Source organism: Vanessa cardui, chromosome 8, assembly GCF_905220365.1.
Source record: "Vanessa cardui chromosome 8, ilVanCard2.1, whole genome shotgun sequence".
Lineage (NCBI taxonomy): Eukaryota > Metazoa > Arthropoda > Insecta > Lepidoptera > Nymphalidae > Vanessa > Vanessa cardui.
Window position 1 is genome coordinate 6,166,575 of NC_061130.1, and position 16,433 is coordinate 6,183,007.

At 32.8% G+C, this 16,433-nt stretch overlaps 3 protein-coding genes across 3 annotated transcripts; 1 reads left to right on the forward strand and 2 right to left on the reverse strand.

The window, feature by feature from the left end:
* Window positions 1–3,529: 3,529 nt before the first annotated feature.
* LOC124531912 (transposable element Tc3 transposase) lies at window positions 3,530–7,303 on the reverse strand. The gene is made up of 2 exons (XM_047106480.1): window positions 4,585–7,303; window positions 3,530–4,375 (listed from the first exon to the last, which is right to left on the reverse strand). Exons 1-2 carry the CDS (start codon window positions 4,872–4,874, stop codon window positions 3,577–3,579), a joined length of 1,089 nt encoding a protein of 362 aa, XP_046962436.1. The 5' UTR covers window positions 4,875–7,303; the 3' UTR covers window positions 3,530–3,576.
* Window positions 7,304–8,406: 1,103 nt separating this feature from the next.
* On the reverse strand, window positions 8,407–10,369 carry LOC124532163. The gene is made up of 2 exons (XM_047106894.1): window positions 9,892–10,369; window positions 8,407–9,379 (listed from the first exon to the last, which is right to left on the reverse strand). The coding sequence occupies exons 1-2, from the start codon at window positions 10,304–10,306 to the stop codon at window positions 8,817–8,819; spliced, it is 978 nt and encodes a 325-aa protein (XP_046962850.1). The 5' UTR covers window positions 10,307–10,369; the 3' UTR covers window positions 8,407–8,816.
* A 2,971-nt stretch (window positions 10,370–13,340) lies between these two features.
* On the forward strand, window positions 13,341–16,433 carry LOC124531956 (protein apnoia). The gene is made up of 3 exons (XM_047106545.1): window positions 13,341–13,547; window positions 15,597–15,769; window positions 16,074–16,433. Exons 1-3 carry the CDS (start codon window positions 13,436–13,438, stop codon window positions 16,233–16,235), a joined length of 447 nt encoding a protein of 148 aa, XP_046962501.1. The 5' UTR covers window positions 13,341–13,435; the 3' UTR covers window positions 16,236–16,433.

A 16,433-nucleotide genomic window follows, 5' to 3' on the forward strand; every position in this document is an offset into this window, starting at 1 on the left:
TTTGAATTTTTTTTATTACCTATATCATTAATAAAAATGTTAAATAAAAGGGGACCGAGATGAGAGCACTGGGGTACCCCAGATGTTATGGGGACGAAACTGGAATTTAATCAAATGCTTTTGAATAATCAGTATACACAGCGTCAACTTGATGTCCTATCTCCATAACTAAAAGTAACATCAAGAAACTCGACAAGATTGGACTCGGTTGATCTTTTTCCAAAAGATTCGTTAAGATATAAATTTAAAGAAATTAAAGTAATGACTGTCGCTTCTCAATTTGTTTTTGATAATGTTATGTATGTACGCAAAAATATATAAATGATTTTCCCGAAAATTGTGACGTACATTCCATTAATACTAGGAACAAGAATAAACTTGTTACGCCTTGTACCCGATTACACAGGGTTAGTAACTCTTTTTTGGGGCAAAGTATACGTTTTTACAACAGGATCCCAGAAAACGTTCAACAATATTCAATTATAAAATTCAAAATAATCGTTAAAGAGCGTTTGTGTGCTAAAAGATATTACAGCACTAATGACTTTCTAGTTGACTGCACACCTTGGGAATGAGATGATCGCCTCCAGGCTGTTTCAAATAACAGGAATATGTTTATTATTGTAAATTATAAATTGACATTATAAAAAAAAAAAATATCCCGCTGAGTTTCTTTCGCCGGTTCTTCTCAGGTCTGAGGTATTATATTCCGAACCGGTGGTAGATTATCGACAATCAATAAGAAAGTGTAAACACTTCTATTAGGTTGGGGAAAAAGTCTTTTCGCATATAGTATGTATGAACTTGTAATAAAATCTCTTTGGCTATACCCTTTGTATCTGGCTGGTTTTGGTGTCATTAAAAAGTTTTAATTTTAAAGAAGGCACTCCCAAATTCAAGTTAGGAATTCGTGTGATTTTCATTTGTTTTTGTTGTTGTTAAAATGAGTGAATCTAAAGAAGAAATTCGATACATTCTAAAATTTTAGTATAAAAAAGGTAAAAATGCAAATCAATTCGCGAAAAAAATTTGTGATGTTTATGGACCTAATGCAGTATCTGTGAGAGTAGCCCAAGTTTGGTTTAAGCATTTTCAAGCCGGAAATTTTGATATCAAAGATGCATCTCGCTCTGGTCGCCCTGTTATGGACAAAATTGGTGCCATTTTTGAAAAAGTGGAGCAAGATCGGCATATTAATAGTTACGATGTAGCTGAAGAACTGACAATTGTGGTCAATTTTGACTCATTTGAATAAAGCTGGGTACACAAAAAAGCTCGATATATGGGTGCCTCATGAACTCACTGAAAGAAACCTAATGAACCGTGTACTCATTTGTGATTCTTTATTACGACGTAATGAAACCGAACCATTTTTGAAGAAGCTGATAACTGGTGATGAAAAGTGGATCACATACGACAAGAACGTGCGAAAAAGATCGTGGTCAAAGGCCGGTCAAGCTTCACAGACTGTGGCAAAACCCGGATTAACTCGCAACAAGGTAATGCTGTGTGTATGGTGAGATTGGAAGGGCATCATTCATTATGAGCTGTTACCGCCCGGCAGGACCATCGATTCAGAACTGTATTGCGAACAATTGATGAGATTGAAGCAAGAAATTGAGAGAAAGCGGCCAGAATTGATCGACAGAAGGGGTGTGGTTTTTCACCATGGCAACGCTAGACCTCACACATCTTTAGCCACTCAACAAAAATTACGAGAGTTTGGCTGGGAGGTATTAATGCATCCGCCGTATAGTCCTAACCTTGCACCTTCAGATTTTCTGTTTCGGTCTCTGCAGAATTTCTTAGGCAGTGTCAGGTTAACATCACGAGAGGACTGCCAAAACCACTTGTCGCAGTTTTTCGATCAGAAGCCCCAAAATTTTTACAGCAATGGGATCATGTCACTACCAACAAGATGGCAAAAAGTTATGGAACAAAATGGCACCTACATACTTTAGTCAAATGTAAATAAACTATAAAAAAAACTTTTTGAATTTTCATATAAAATACGAAGAAACTTTTTCCCCAACCTATTATTTTGAATAAAGGTTTTTGACTTTTGACTTTTTTGACTTTTTTGGTTACGAATCCATGTTGTTGGCTAATAAGCAGAGGTTTTATTAAAGGAAACAAAACATCGTAAATAATCTTCTCAAATAATCTTCCAGGCAACCTTAAGGTAGAGGAGAGAAACAGATATAGAAAGATTTAGGGGTGTACAAACCAGATATAATCATAATAAATAAATACAGTGAAATATTAATATATTTAAAAATAAAATAAAATAATGTACAGTACCTGATATCGAAAATGCATACATATTTGTACTTACAACAACAACAACAACAGCCTGTAAATTCCCACTGCTGGGCTAAAGGCCTCCTCTCCCTTTGAGGAGAAGGTTTGGAACATATTCCACCACGCTGTTCCAATGCGGGTTGGTGGAATACACATATGGCAGAATCTCTATGAAATTTGTCACATGCAGGTTTCCTCACGATGTTTTCCTTCACCGCTGAGCTCGGGATGAATTATAAAGACAAATTAAGCACATGAATGCAGCGATGCTTGCCTGTGTTTGAACCCGCAATCATCGGTTAAAATGTACGCGTTCTAACCACTGGGCCATCTCGACTCCTATATGTACTTATCTTATTAGATATAAAATAATATATAACAAAACTAAATTAACGTCTTGTGAACAAAAAAAAGAAAAAGAAATTAAGTACAGCAATTAAAGTGCAGGATAGTATTATCTCAACATGGTTTTAAATGAAGCAAGTGATTGTGCACGTCTTACTTCAACAGGAAGAGTGTTCCCCAGACGAATAGCCTGAACGTTAAAGGAATTTGTATAAAAGGAGGTTGAATGATCTTTAATAAATAAAATTTTAACAAAAAGAAAAACCGACTTCAAACAAAACACTATTTTAAAACAAATAAAAATGCACTAAAAAGTAATAAAAATAATTGCATATTAACATATTTTTGAGAGTCCTCCAAGGTAAAATGAAATGAAAAATATTAGACTACTTAAAATTCGATTTACGATTATATAACGTAGTTATAGTTATTGTTATATTTGGAGCCGGTGTCAGCCACGGTGCCCTTGCCCCAACAATTAAAAGAAAGAAGCGATACGAGCCCCTTGATTGATCCAGTTTATTATTGTATAAAAGGTAATTTGTAAAAAACATATTTGTTAAAGTATTCTCGTATTGTTTTTTGATATATATGCTGTAGGGTATTCTTGGCTGACACCGACTCCAAATATAGCAATAATTATGAGGTAACAAACCTTAAAAAATATATTTAAAAAAAATACACACGAATTGATAACCTCTTCCTTTTTGAAGTCGGTTGAAAAATGATTCTGACTTGTTGATAGGGCTTTGGGAATGCTTAAGTAGGTTACTGTTCTGTTGCGCTTTGTTGCACCTATGGTAATGGTGGTTACGACGTCAAATACAGGGTGGGCCATAAAGTTAAGCGGATAAGAAAACATCATATAAAAAAAATAGCAAGCTCAGGAAATAAAAAATATATTTATTATAAAAAGAACAAATGGGTATTTTATTTTTTAAAGATAACATCATTTAGGTGTTTGCCCACTTCACGTTTACACTCTTCCAATCTATTCCTCAAATTTGTGAAAACTTTCTGGCACATCGCTCGTGGGATAGCGGACATTTCCTCGCGAATGTTTTCTTTGAGCTGGGCAATCGTCGTCGGTTTATTAGCATAAACGCGACTCTTCAGGTATCCCCAGAGAAAAAAATCCAGTGGCGTGAGATCTGGGCTCCGGGGAGGCCACGGAATGTCCCCTCGACGCAATATCAGTTTTCCATTAAACACTTCGTTAACGACTGCCAAAGACTCATTAAATGTATGGGATGTCGCCCCATCTTGTTGAAACCAGGTTCTACTGTTGTAAGCTTCAAAATTATGCAGTTGGGGAAAGAAAAAGTTACGTAGCATTGCTGTGTAGCGATCGGAATTTACTGTTACTGTATGGCTTCGCTCATTTTCGAAGAAATGGGGTCCGATGATTCCTTGAGCCGACATGGCAGCCCAAACTGTAACTTTAAGCGAATGCAAAGGTCTTTGATGTTTTAATTGGGGATTTTCAACGGCCCAATATCGACAATTTTGTTTATTGACAAATCCACACAAATGGAAATGAGCTTCATCCGAAAAGAGAATGTTGTTTAAACTTTGAAAACGCTCTAACATTGTTTCGGCAAATGCAAGACGTAAATGGTGGTCATTTGGCTTTAATTCCTGGACTAATTGTAGCTTATACGGGTGTAATTTAAGATCTTTTGTCAAAATACGCCTCAATGATGTTCTTGATATGGCGAGCTCAGCTGATCTCATAATGTTGTCTTAAATTTTCGCGATCATTACACATTTAAATAAAACTATTTATAACGGATGAATCGCGTATATTAATTATTTTTAAACATCCCGACGTTTCGAGCACTTTGCAGTGTTCGTGGTCACGGGCAGACAGACTTTAAAAATAATTAATATACTTACGCGATTCATCCGTTATAAATAGTTTTATTTAAATCAGCTGATCTCTTTCGCGACGACTGCTGGGGATCGCGCCGGACCGACGCTACGACTTCGCTTACATTCTCCTCCGTTCTTACTGTCCTTGTTCGTCCCGCAGGTTTTTCATTTAACGTCGAACCCAAAGACTCAAACTTTCTAACCCACGATCTGATCACACTTTCACTTGGACATTGGTTTAAATCATGTAATCTAAAGTTAGAGCAAAATAGACGCCGCGCAATAGTGCACGAATCGCCATTTTTGTAATACGCTTCTACACAAAACGCACGCTGCTCACCGGTGTAATGCTCCATGGCGACTGATTTCCGAGAAGCAAGCTACCTATCCCCGCTACCCACACCCCGCTCCCACGTTCCGGTCAAGAGTAATGCGATTTTGAAATTCGTACGCCTTTCTGGCCCACCCTGTATAAGTAATCTTATATGTAACATATGTAACTTTTTTCACAAAAAATATATATATACATATACAGGTGATGAACAATTTCATAAACAAAAAGACGAAATTAATATCAAATTAAATCAAAACATTTTATTATTATTATTGAAGTACACATTGCCTTTGATAAAATTTAATATTGTTACTGGCTCGGAAATTAGATTATACCAAAAGGAATCGCAAGGAACTAACTAACTAAATTTTCTCTACTTGATCTTTATAATTGTAATATGGTTTATTAATCAAAGTTTTCTTAAAAACATTTAAATTTATTAATTGACTAAGGTCAAAGTAAAGAAGGCATAACTTTTGTGTTGTTAAAAAATGAATAAATTTGACGGGTTATAATAATAATATTTAAAACCCTTCACAAGGTGAAAATTTGAGTATTTGATGAATATTTGTTTATACCAACAGAAGTCCTTAATTTCTGTTTGTATAAATATTTTTTGTCTGTTTGATTGTTGTCTGTATTTATAAAATTGTATGTTTAATGTCTCTCAACTGTCAATTAACGTTTGTTTATACTTACATACATATACATTACTTATATGTATATAATTATGCTGTATAAAATTGCAAGTAGATCGATTGTATCACTATATTTGTCGATATCGATCGTAATATGCCAACAACATCATTATTATAGATACCTAATAACGATAGGTAATTTTTTACTTTAATGAAAATTACAACATTTAAACACTACGAATCACGTATAAATGTAAGTCATCCTTTCATATTTCATCAAAACAGCAGTATTATTCGTTAAGTTCACACTTAAAATGAAAAGAAATGAATGAAAAATGCTGCTGATTGATTTACAAATATTAATGAATCACACTTAAACGCCACTGTTAGTGTATGCAAAATACCAATACATTAACGGTTTTAAATGGTTATATGGCTAATAAATAGAAACACAAGAGTTAATCTCTCCATACCATCGGCAATTTTTTTTTTAATGTGAAAGTTGGCAACCGAGCTGGAGGCTCACCTGATGGAAAGTTCTATCAACGCCAATGGACATTTGCAACACCTGGGGACTTGCAGAGGCGTTGCCGGCCTTTTGACATTCGTAGGACATTAAATAAGTTTATAATATATAGAGATATTTAATATTAACGGATTAAAATCTTTTAAAATTAACAGTTTTTGTAAAGGCCAATTACTTTATCTTCTATGTATAGAAAATAACAAGTCCTGACTGACTGATTCATCATCGCCGAGCGTAAACTATTAAAGTTAGGGCCTTGAAATTAGGTGAGTAGGATGGATTTATTGAGTAGGCACCCACTAAGAAAGGAATTTTGAAAATTCTGCCCTTAAGGGGGGGGGGGGTCATTTTTTAAGTTAGATTCATGGAAATTTATTTTTAGGATACTAAATAGAAATGAATAGATACTAATTTAAGCGTTTCTGCATATTCTACTCCTAAGGGGGTGAAATAAAGGTAAAAAGTGAGAATGGAAATATGTAATTTTTTTTAATTTATTTTTGGGATACTGATTAGAAATGAGTACTTAGATATTTATACGTTTTTATTCGTTTGTTTGTACGTATTTATGTTTTTGGATATTCTACTCCTAAAATTGGGAGATATATAGTAGTCAATATTTTTTTGTGTAGTGAAATAAAGCTTTACTTTTGGGATACTGGTTAGAAACGAGTACATAAAGTATGTAAGCATTGTCGTGCCAATAATTTTACTAAGGGATTTAAGACCTCTAAAATTAAGCAACGATACCGGAATAATAGTTACGCCACGGATAATAGATGGATGTATAAGAGTACAGTTTACGCCTACAGTCAATTAATAAAGCAAAAAATCAAATATTTATAATGGTCATAGTAAAACTAAAAGAAGAGTGGATTTATCCTGGAAAGTTCTTAATAGCCTGGTCGAGAATGAGCTTCACGAACAGTCTGGTGGAACTAGGCCACGAAAGTTGAACCACAAATGTTCTTTACAAAGGGGTCTTACATTGATGTAATATTTTAAATTAGTCTATTAAGTTATTTATAACCATATTTGAGCGAGCAAGGCCGCGGGCAACAGCTAGTTAATAATGTGTTCTCAGAATCTGTCTACAGTCATCTCGTTTTCACTAGAGTGCACTTTATTTGGCTGTTGTATGTTGTATGTTAGTTAGTTCGCCTAATCTTTTTACTTGGTGGTAGGGCTTTGTGCAAGCCCGTCTGGGTAGGTACCACCCACTCATCAGTTATTCTACCGCCAAATAACAGTATTGTTGTGTTCCGGTTTGAAGGGTGAGTGAGCCAGTGTAACTACAGGCACAAGGGACATAACATCCTAGTTCCCAAGGTTGGTGGCACATTGACGATGTAATGAATAGTTAATATTTCTTACAGCTTCATTGTCTATGGGTGATAGTGACCACTTACCATCAGGTGGCCCATATGCTCGTCCACCAACCTATAACATAAAAAAAAATCAAACGTCACGCGCGGCGTTAGTAATTTTTTTGTAATAATTCAGGAGACAAATCTCAGATATGATAATGACACGATTATTGCATACCTTCCGAATCGTTAATAAATCGTTCGTTGATTTGACGCCTAGATCGTTGACATTAGCGGCAACTTTCATTTTTTTGAGACCATGAATTATTGTAAGAATATATGAAATTTCGCACATTGCTTTAGTTTGCCTGATCTTTTGGTGAAATATCTCATGCGTTGCTAAAAATTTTCATTTAAGAGCATGGTCATGCAACAATTGCTTAATTTGAATCGCTATCAGATGAAAGTTAGTGAACTTACACGAAAGGATTAAGAACACGTGAAAAAAATATTATGAGCGTAATAATTAATTATTATTTAATTAATACAACACGGTTTTATACGTCTTATTGTAGTACGCAAAAGTCAGTCACGCTCATAATGTCTTAAAGCAAACAAAATGTAAAATGCAAAATATATTAAATACTAAAAACTATCCAAGCGCACTGCATCTTCCTGTATAATTTGTATATATAAATATTAAAATTGACTTATTATGACCTATTAGTTTAGAATCGATTCAACATTTGCACCTGCAAATACACTTCGATTTGAATCTGAGAATTAAAACTATTCAAAGAAGGGAAACGTTAATTTTTATATATAGATTTATTATATAGGTACACTCGAAAAGTATTTGATCGATAGGAAAAGGGTGATATATCCCATAAGGATAAAAAATAAGGTCAGAATATTTCAAAATAAGAAAAAGAAAATTAATAAATAAAAAAGTCTTATATTTAGTAAAGTATTCGTTGCTTAAATATTAATTCAATAACTTAATTCCTTATTGTTTTTTTTTTGTAATAAATATAGGTAAAAAAATTAAATTTATTTTTATTTAAAAAACTTGCTCTGCTTTTCTGGAAGAGAAAATGCAAAATTTTAATCGACATGGACATTGCTCGTCCATTGCAATTAAATTTTATTGGGCTATCGTGACAAAAAATACAATTACAATACAACATAGTGATAGTAAATTAAAGCTTTCATTAAAATCAATTTTTTAAATAATGAATATTTCAGGCAATATAAGGTTTCGCTGATTTCACTTTCACCGTGTAGATAAACTAGTTTTTTTCCGCGATTTAATCGCCGGGAATTTCTTTTTCATATTTTCCTCTCTTAGAGTAGATTTAAGATTACCCATGGCGAATTTTATTTTAATAAGTTAAGTCGTATAAACATAACAGATAAATAGATCTACTACTGTACTAGAATATAATACAACAGTAGCGATTTATACTAACGCACACATAGAAATTCACAAACGCTCAAATAATTTTGTTTTCTTCGGGCCCTTCGACGGTTTTGTCTATATCGTCCTGCTTTCTCCAATCGTTGTTTGTGTTGAATCTTTCCGGTATAATTTTAACATTTCTCACTTTTCCTCCACTTAATCCCTTCAGCCACTCTGAATTTAATTGATAATCGTTATCAATTGTTGGTATGGGCTGTTTTTCGATATAATTAAATTGTTTGAGGTCGTGATTATCGAAACTGTTGTATTTATTATCAAAATTTCCATCGACTATAACTTGAGACGGAGTGTCGGCAAGAGGTTCATATTTATCATTATAATAACCGTCATTAATATAAATTATTTTCTTTTCATATTTATCATTGAACGCGTTGTTCCTGAGAAGAGTGAACACTGCTCCCGTGAGAGCCATATTGTTTAGCATACCCGCTACTAAAGTCATCATTTTTAAAGAAGGCAAGAAGAATGGCAAGACTGCGGACATTATGAGACCAGGTATTAATAAAAATGGCATAATATTGTAAAAATGTTTTCGAAGTTTCTTCATACTGCCCCGTCCAACGAATTCATCGTCACCTGAAAATAATTCACAAATATATATTTTAGCACACACATCTGAAGTCAATAATTGAGAAAATTAATTGATACTGTGCATAAACCTTAAAAAACGTCTTTTTTTACTTATATAAATATACCGTTAATAAAATACTATTAAAATAAAATTCAGTCTGCTGAAATCGTAATTGAAAATAATTTAAAATATTCTATACATTAAAAAAGACCATATAAAAGTGAAAATATAATATTTGTGTTTATGAAATCGTTCCAAAAAATTGCATTAAATAATGTAAATATATGAAAATGTCTTAAGCAAAATTTTATGGTGTTAATTAAATGCTGACAATGATATTCATGTACATAATATGTACACTGGATAGCCTCAAAAAATAAAATAAATTTAAATACACAAACCAATTTTAAATGGAAACCGAGAAAGTTACAGTGAAGTAATCACTTTAAAAATATGATCGAAATTTTGTGTCTAGATAACAATAACGTATCAAAGATATTTGTAAAAAAATATTTACATTTGAGGATATCGATGCTTAGGGATCCATTGCCTTTGCCTCCAAGTTCTAAAGCATAGCTTTGAGTCAAGTTAAGTTTAAGGCTTCTCCGTTCAAGGAGCTTTATCGTACTGTCACATAGTTTTGCTTGAAGTTCTTCGTTGGAAATATTTCTATATAGATGCCATGGAAAAGTTTTCCTATAATCTTTGAGCGGTCGGACTTCATTTTCGAGAGCCCCTTCTGCCCGCCAGTTACCGTAAGCCCCGATGCATTTCGTGAGTCCCAATTTATTGACACACGTAGAAACTTGGTGAATTACATTATCACTTGTATCCGCGAAATTTGAACTGGTTTCGCGATTTGTACGCGTATTTAACGTTTGAATAAAACATGGCCACGCCGAGAATATGAGGATGGCGGCGCATGCGCGCATCGCTGCAAGCTGACTGAGTGGCCAGCGTTCGCCGCGCTTGCGCTATAACGTTAGAAAGGACGGCTGTCATAAACAATTTCGTTATGCTACACTAACTAACGCAAAATAGATAGTTTGTTGAAACAAGAGTACACACTAGCATTCGCACCGAACATAACAAAATAAGACATATTTATTGTTATTGTTATGTACCTAATACTACAATACAATACATTTCATATATTTTCATTTCCTACAAGACTAATATAATATTAATTAACATTTTTATTGCACTTAATTTGCGTCAACCAATAATTCAAATCTCAATGGTTCCTATTTGAATTTAGAATTAAATCGTTACAAATTATTTTGCCAAATTAATTTTACTAGAATGACCATCCTAATTAGATGGTTAAAAGTACTACCTAAGAAGTAATATATTGTAAATATCCGTTTGGAAAAAGCTTTCTGCTTTGTTTAAGGTTTGCAGAAGGCTGGTTTTAATGAAGATTGGTGGATACGTCGAACTGAATTTCATATGATTTATATATATATATATACATATATACAAGTTTTGGACGTGTTCCTCCTTTCCGAGGAATTCTGAGATTAATTAAAAATACATTTAGGAACTTGAAAACTCAATACTGCTTGTCAGAGCTTAATCCCGTAGTCTTAAATTAAGATTCATGTGTTCTATATGCAGTGCTTTATTAGCTCTGGATAAAACGATATCTAAAAATCTTATATAATTAATTAATTTATTAGAACAAATTTTACCTTTAAGTAGAAGAGAAAAAGCTATATTGTAAAAACACAAATATAAATAACAATAAAATTAATGCTATATATAAAACGCAATTTCATAATGAAGACAGCTATATCTGCCAGTCCGCCTTTGATAAAGGGGTAAAAAGAAAATAGTTCGAAAAACAACATAAGCCATTCCAAGCACATCAATCAAAAGTAAACCAAACTTAAATAAAGTTGCATGTACAAAGTTGTTTGCAGTCATCGATAGAAAGATTCCAAATATTGGGCGAAAGTTTTTTTTTCTGCATTCCGTGTTGGCAGGAAATGGCCTATATTATTACCAAATGCATGCCATTTGCATATGCTCGGTCACAAACTGACGACGAACGCCTCGTGTCATCGCCCCATAGTTTCACCACGACATAATTACGTGCGTAGAGTACTTGATACGATTGTTTAATTATACGACAACACACGCAAGACATCATTTCTAAGGCGATTAATTCAAAGTGTAAAAAATAAATGAAATGAAAAGTATAAACGGTAATTATGAAATATAGTCGTAAATAAGCGGCATTCACACGTATTGCGGTTCTCATAAACTGTCGGATTATACGCTATCAAGAAACTCTTTGTCTGTTACATGGGACATGAATATGTGTTATGCGATGATTGTACGCCCCACAGATTATAAGTATAATTAAATTCAATATTGTCAAGAGAAATTTAGAAATTCAGTTTCAAGTTGTAGCCTTTTCCGTAGAAATAAATGCGTGTGTATGTAGTGTTGTATTACAGATTCACTAACTATTAAACAAACATGGACATTGAAACAATTAAAATATTATATATTTTATTTTATACTGGAGTTCGTAATTTTAGTCCGAAACTCCACGTTTAAAAACATTATTTATTATATAATATATATTATATTAACAAACTAGATGTGCCCCGACCTCGTACGCGATTGAATTTAACAAAAATAAAAAACAATTGTAGCCTAAGTTACTCCCTATTATATCTGTTATCGGCAGATAACAGATATAATAGGGAGTAACTGGGGTCACTGGCATGAAAGTCCCGTCAAAATCGGTCCAACCGTTCCAGAAATTAGCCGGAACAAACAGACAGACAGACGGACAAAAATTGTAAGAAATGTTATTTTGGTATATTCACTATGTATAAATACATAAGTAATGAGTAAAAAGGGCTATTTTAATATTACAAACAAACACTCCAATTTTTTTATATGTATAGATACTTGCTTAGATCAATAGTTCTATGCTTAAATTTATGTATACTTTACATATAATATAATTGGAGTGTTTGTTGTAATATTAAAATAATCGCTTTTTACTAAATGTGTACCTACACATACCAAACTAGCATTTTTTTCAATTTTTATTTGTCTATCTGTCTGTCTGTATGTGAATCGGCTTTCGACACGACTTTCGATGGCAGATAGTTAATGTAATAAGGAGTAACTACGGCTACTTTTATTTTAGAATTATGTATCAAATAATAATAAGGTCACGCTTAAATGTTCAAATATTGTCCAGTACCATGTCAAGACTGCGTATGCGAGCTACCAGCGACTTAATGATACATAAGTTGCCTACTTCATAATTAATAAGCTATTTAAAAAATAAAAAATAAATTAACAATTCAATTTCATTTTTATTAAATTCAAACGCCCACGAGGTCGTGAGCTTAGTCATTATTCATATAGTTGTGGTAATAGCATAAAAAAGTATGTTGTGTCTAGGTATACTTATTGTTATTTTAATAATTTACGTGCTTTTAAGTTTTATTTAATGTATATTTATAAAATAGTCAAAATTTACTACCTAAAGAATGAAACGAAATTAGCACAAAGCGTATTTTAATTATTTTGAACGTATGTACCTACGATGTTAAATTATTTTTAACGTATGCACGAACGTATTTTTTAGTTTTGCCAGTACTAAATGATCCGAATAGTGTCGCGTTACACCACCAGTTTCATATACCTAACGTCTACGATACCGTAAAATATGATGACCTTCTAAGGTCACCTTTCTTCCTATTCGAATACATTAAGCTATTGACGTACGTTTTTAACAGTGACTTTCACACACGCTCTACCGATAGGGATCTAAGGAAGTTCTCATGTCCGAGGGGAGCGCGTCCGTTAATGATGCGGCATTAGTCCTTAAGCGGCGGTCAATATCTGGGTCGATATTTCCAATACACGCTCACGTTGTCCTGCACTTTCTTTTCGTTGTTTGGTCTTGCCGACTATTGTCTTCCGTAGGATACTTTATATCCTGGCAATCGATCATATCGACATCAGTCTAACACGAGCAGGCGTTCAGCTACCATCTTTTTTTCGGTGATCTTTCAATATTCTTCTCCAAAATGTGCAAAAACTTCGCAGTGATGTCTTTAGCCTATATCGCTATATTTATGTTGACCTTGGTGCATTGTGAAGAAGATGTATCGAATATTAACTTGGATTATCAAAGCGAAGGTATTATTTTACACTGGATTAAATCCTTATTTATATATAATGTAACAATGTATATTTAAAAATCAATTATATTTTGTGTAATAGCAATTCAAAAGGTCTTGTTAACCATAGATGAGTAAAGTATATTCTGATTTTGATATTAATAATTCTCTGTTAGTAATAAACATTACGAGCAGTATAAGATAAAATACCTGAAGTTAAGGTACTCGAGATAGTCGCGAAAATAATAAATTTCAACAACTACTTACACTTGGTGGTAGGGCGTTGTGCAAGTCCCTCTAAGTCATCAATGCCTCCTAATCACATATTTTATCGCTTAACAGCAATTCTTAGTAAAGTTCTGTTACGGTATTAAGGGTGAGAGGGCCAGTGTGACTACATTCACAAAAACATAGCATCTTAGTTCCCAAGATTGAGGACGCATTGGCGATGGAATAGTCATTATTTTTACAATCACCCATGTTTGACCGTTTACCTACCTATTACATGAAAAAAGAAAATGTTATTGTAAACCGCACAATAACTGTACGCGCATTTTTAGTCTAATATACAGATCGCTTTCTCCCTTTTTTTAAAAAATTATATCTGCGCAACTATTAACTTTCGGACCATCCGGAGTTCAAAAACGTTTTAATTAATCTTAGTTTCTAAAGTGCCAAAAAAAAGACATCTTACATTCTGACGTTCATAAACTCTCGTTCATTTAAAAGAGTTCTAATTTAAACATATAAAATGATATACGACTGTAAAAATTATTGGATTAGAAATCATGGTCCAACTAGTTAATTGCTTCCTGTCTAGTTTAGTTGCAACATTTTTATGGACCTCAAACTTTCGTATTGTATCTTACGTTTTTGTTAAATTCATTTTGATCATATCTTTTTTTATCATTTTAACAATTGCATTCTTCGTGATAGCGTCCTGAATTAGCCAGCCCCTTGTCAGGTTAAAACAAAGACCTTAATATACTAAAATTTTATTCTTAATTAAAACTAATACAAATCCAATACAAAATGACGTAATGGTTTTTATAATACCAATTTTATGTATATTATAAAGTTGAATAGGTGCTATTTTGAATAAGTTACTCTATCTACTCTATAGGTCTTAAATTATCGCAATAGTTAGTTAGAATCATATGTTTTTGTAACTTTACCCTGAACAACAGTCACCATTAATATCAACCAAAAATGGCAAATTAAATGAAACAGTGGCTTCTATAACAAAATTACGTTCTATTAATAATTTTAAAAGCTGAATTCGCCAAAACATTAAAAATATTAAAAAAAATGGGTGTTATTTTAATTAACATGAGTGTAATTAAAGCTCATATAATAATTATATGTTTAAATAGTATATTGTACGAATCAATTATTAAATTACATTTTCTCTTAATAATATCGTTAAAAACATCGGTATTTTAAACGCATTTACTTGTCATATATCATGTTACTTATTCAAAGCAGTTATTAATTAACGACGGAATTCGTTTCGTGATTATTAGAAACATTGTTAAGTCAAGTGTAAAATGGGATTTGTTTACAATTAATGACATGAAGGAATTTTAAATTATTTGTCTTTTTTTTTTAATTGTACGTCTAGCTTTGATGATGAAGATCCATCACTCACATCACTATATTACGTGTATAATTATATATTTGTCTCGACTTTTTTTTTATTTAATTATATAAAATGATTTTATATTTATTTTATTTTATTCTTTTATAATTGATAAATTTGTTATAGATTATAAATTGTTACTTTAACTACAATATTAACTTCAGTTGATTTCAGAAAAAGCTTAAGACAGACAAAATATAAATATTTTAGCTATCGAATAAATTAACCCCAAGATAAATTCGAACAAAGCTTTACGTAATCGTTAACGGACAAAGAAGCCTGCATTTTTATATGAGCTTAATATTGTATAGATGATGTGACCACCATCACAATGTAATCACATCTGAACAACAATACTGAGAAAAGCGTTCTTGCATAATTAAACGTGGTTTCTCATTATACTTATGTATTATATAAACTTTGTTTCAGATGTTAATGTCGGCCGTACATTTGGGCACAACGCTTTAAAGAGACTCTCCTTCATCTTCTTGCCAGTGATGTTCACACTGGGAGTTATCTCTACACTACTCATGGCTTTGGCTATCATATCCGTGAAGAATCTAGCAATTGGAGTCATCCTTCTCATTGTGTCTGTTAGCCAGGTAATAACTCCATGTTATATACGTAAAAAATATTAATGCTTTTACTAGAACTAATTTGCAGAGCTCATATATTCCAAATGTTTTTTATTAAACAAAAATAGAAATTAGAAAGTATAAATTACTTTTCTTAAAACGATTAGTTCCATTATAATAACTTTTACTTTCATATGCATGCACTAACATAATAAACGTATCACGGAGTTAACAAAATTAAATTAAATTCTGCATAAAATCAGCAATTTTTTTTATTTAGATGAGCTTAATTATATACCTAGCAGTAATCACTTAATGATTTTTATTATAGGCGGTATCAAGATTATTCTCAGCTGGAGTAGCTCCCGCGCCTCTCGTGTTCCACCCACGAGCTGAAATTCTTCCCGCGCCTGCATTACCAGCCCCTTGGCCTGCATCTGGACCACTCCTCTCCCCTTGGGGCAGATCTGACGACGCGCCTATATCTGATTAGAGATACACGAAAATAGATCGAAAAACTATCGAAATTATAAAGAATTTATACAATTTTTGTTTGTATATTTCTTGCATTTATTAGACTTTAAAGCATGTCTTTACAGTTTTTACAGCACGATACAGTGTATAAGTGTATAAATATTTAAGTGCAACCTTCGTCTGTCTCTCGCGAACCACAATATTTGTGAAAGACAGA

What these genes read in the sequence shown, in the direction of transcription:
- LOC124531912 (XM_047106480.1), bottom strand. Translation starts at nt 4,874, where the DNA reads ATGGAGCATTACACCGGTGAGCAGCGTGCGTTTTGTGTAGAAGCGTAT. An exon ending in CAGCAGTCGTCGCGAAAGAG is followed by an intron (nt 4,376 to 4,584) that starts ATCAGCTGATTT and finishes CAACATTATGAG; the next exon opens with ATCAGCTGAGCTCGCCATAT.
- LOC124532163 (XM_047106894.1), bottom strand. Translation starts at nt 10,306, where the DNA reads ATGCGCGCATGCGCCGCCATCCTCATATTCTCGGCGTGGCCATGTTTT. An exon ending in AAGCATCGATATCCTCAAAT is followed by an intron (nt 9,380 to 9,891) that starts GTAAATATTTTT and finishes AATTATTTTCAG; the next exon opens with GTGACGATGAATTCGTTGGA.
- LOC124531956 (XM_047106545.1), top strand. Translation starts at nt 13,436, where the DNA reads ATGTGCAAAAACTTCGCAGTGATGTCTTTAGCCTATATCGCTATATTT. An exon ending in CTTGGATTATCAAAGCGAAG is followed by an intron (nt 13,548 to 15,596) that starts GTATTATTTTAC and finishes ACTTTGTTTCAG; the next exon opens with ATGTTAATGTCGGCCGTACA. An exon ending in TCATTGTGTCTGTTAGCCAG is followed by an intron (nt 15,770 to 16,073) that starts GTAATAACTCCA and finishes TTTTTATTATAG; the next exon opens with GCGGTATCAAGATTATTCTC.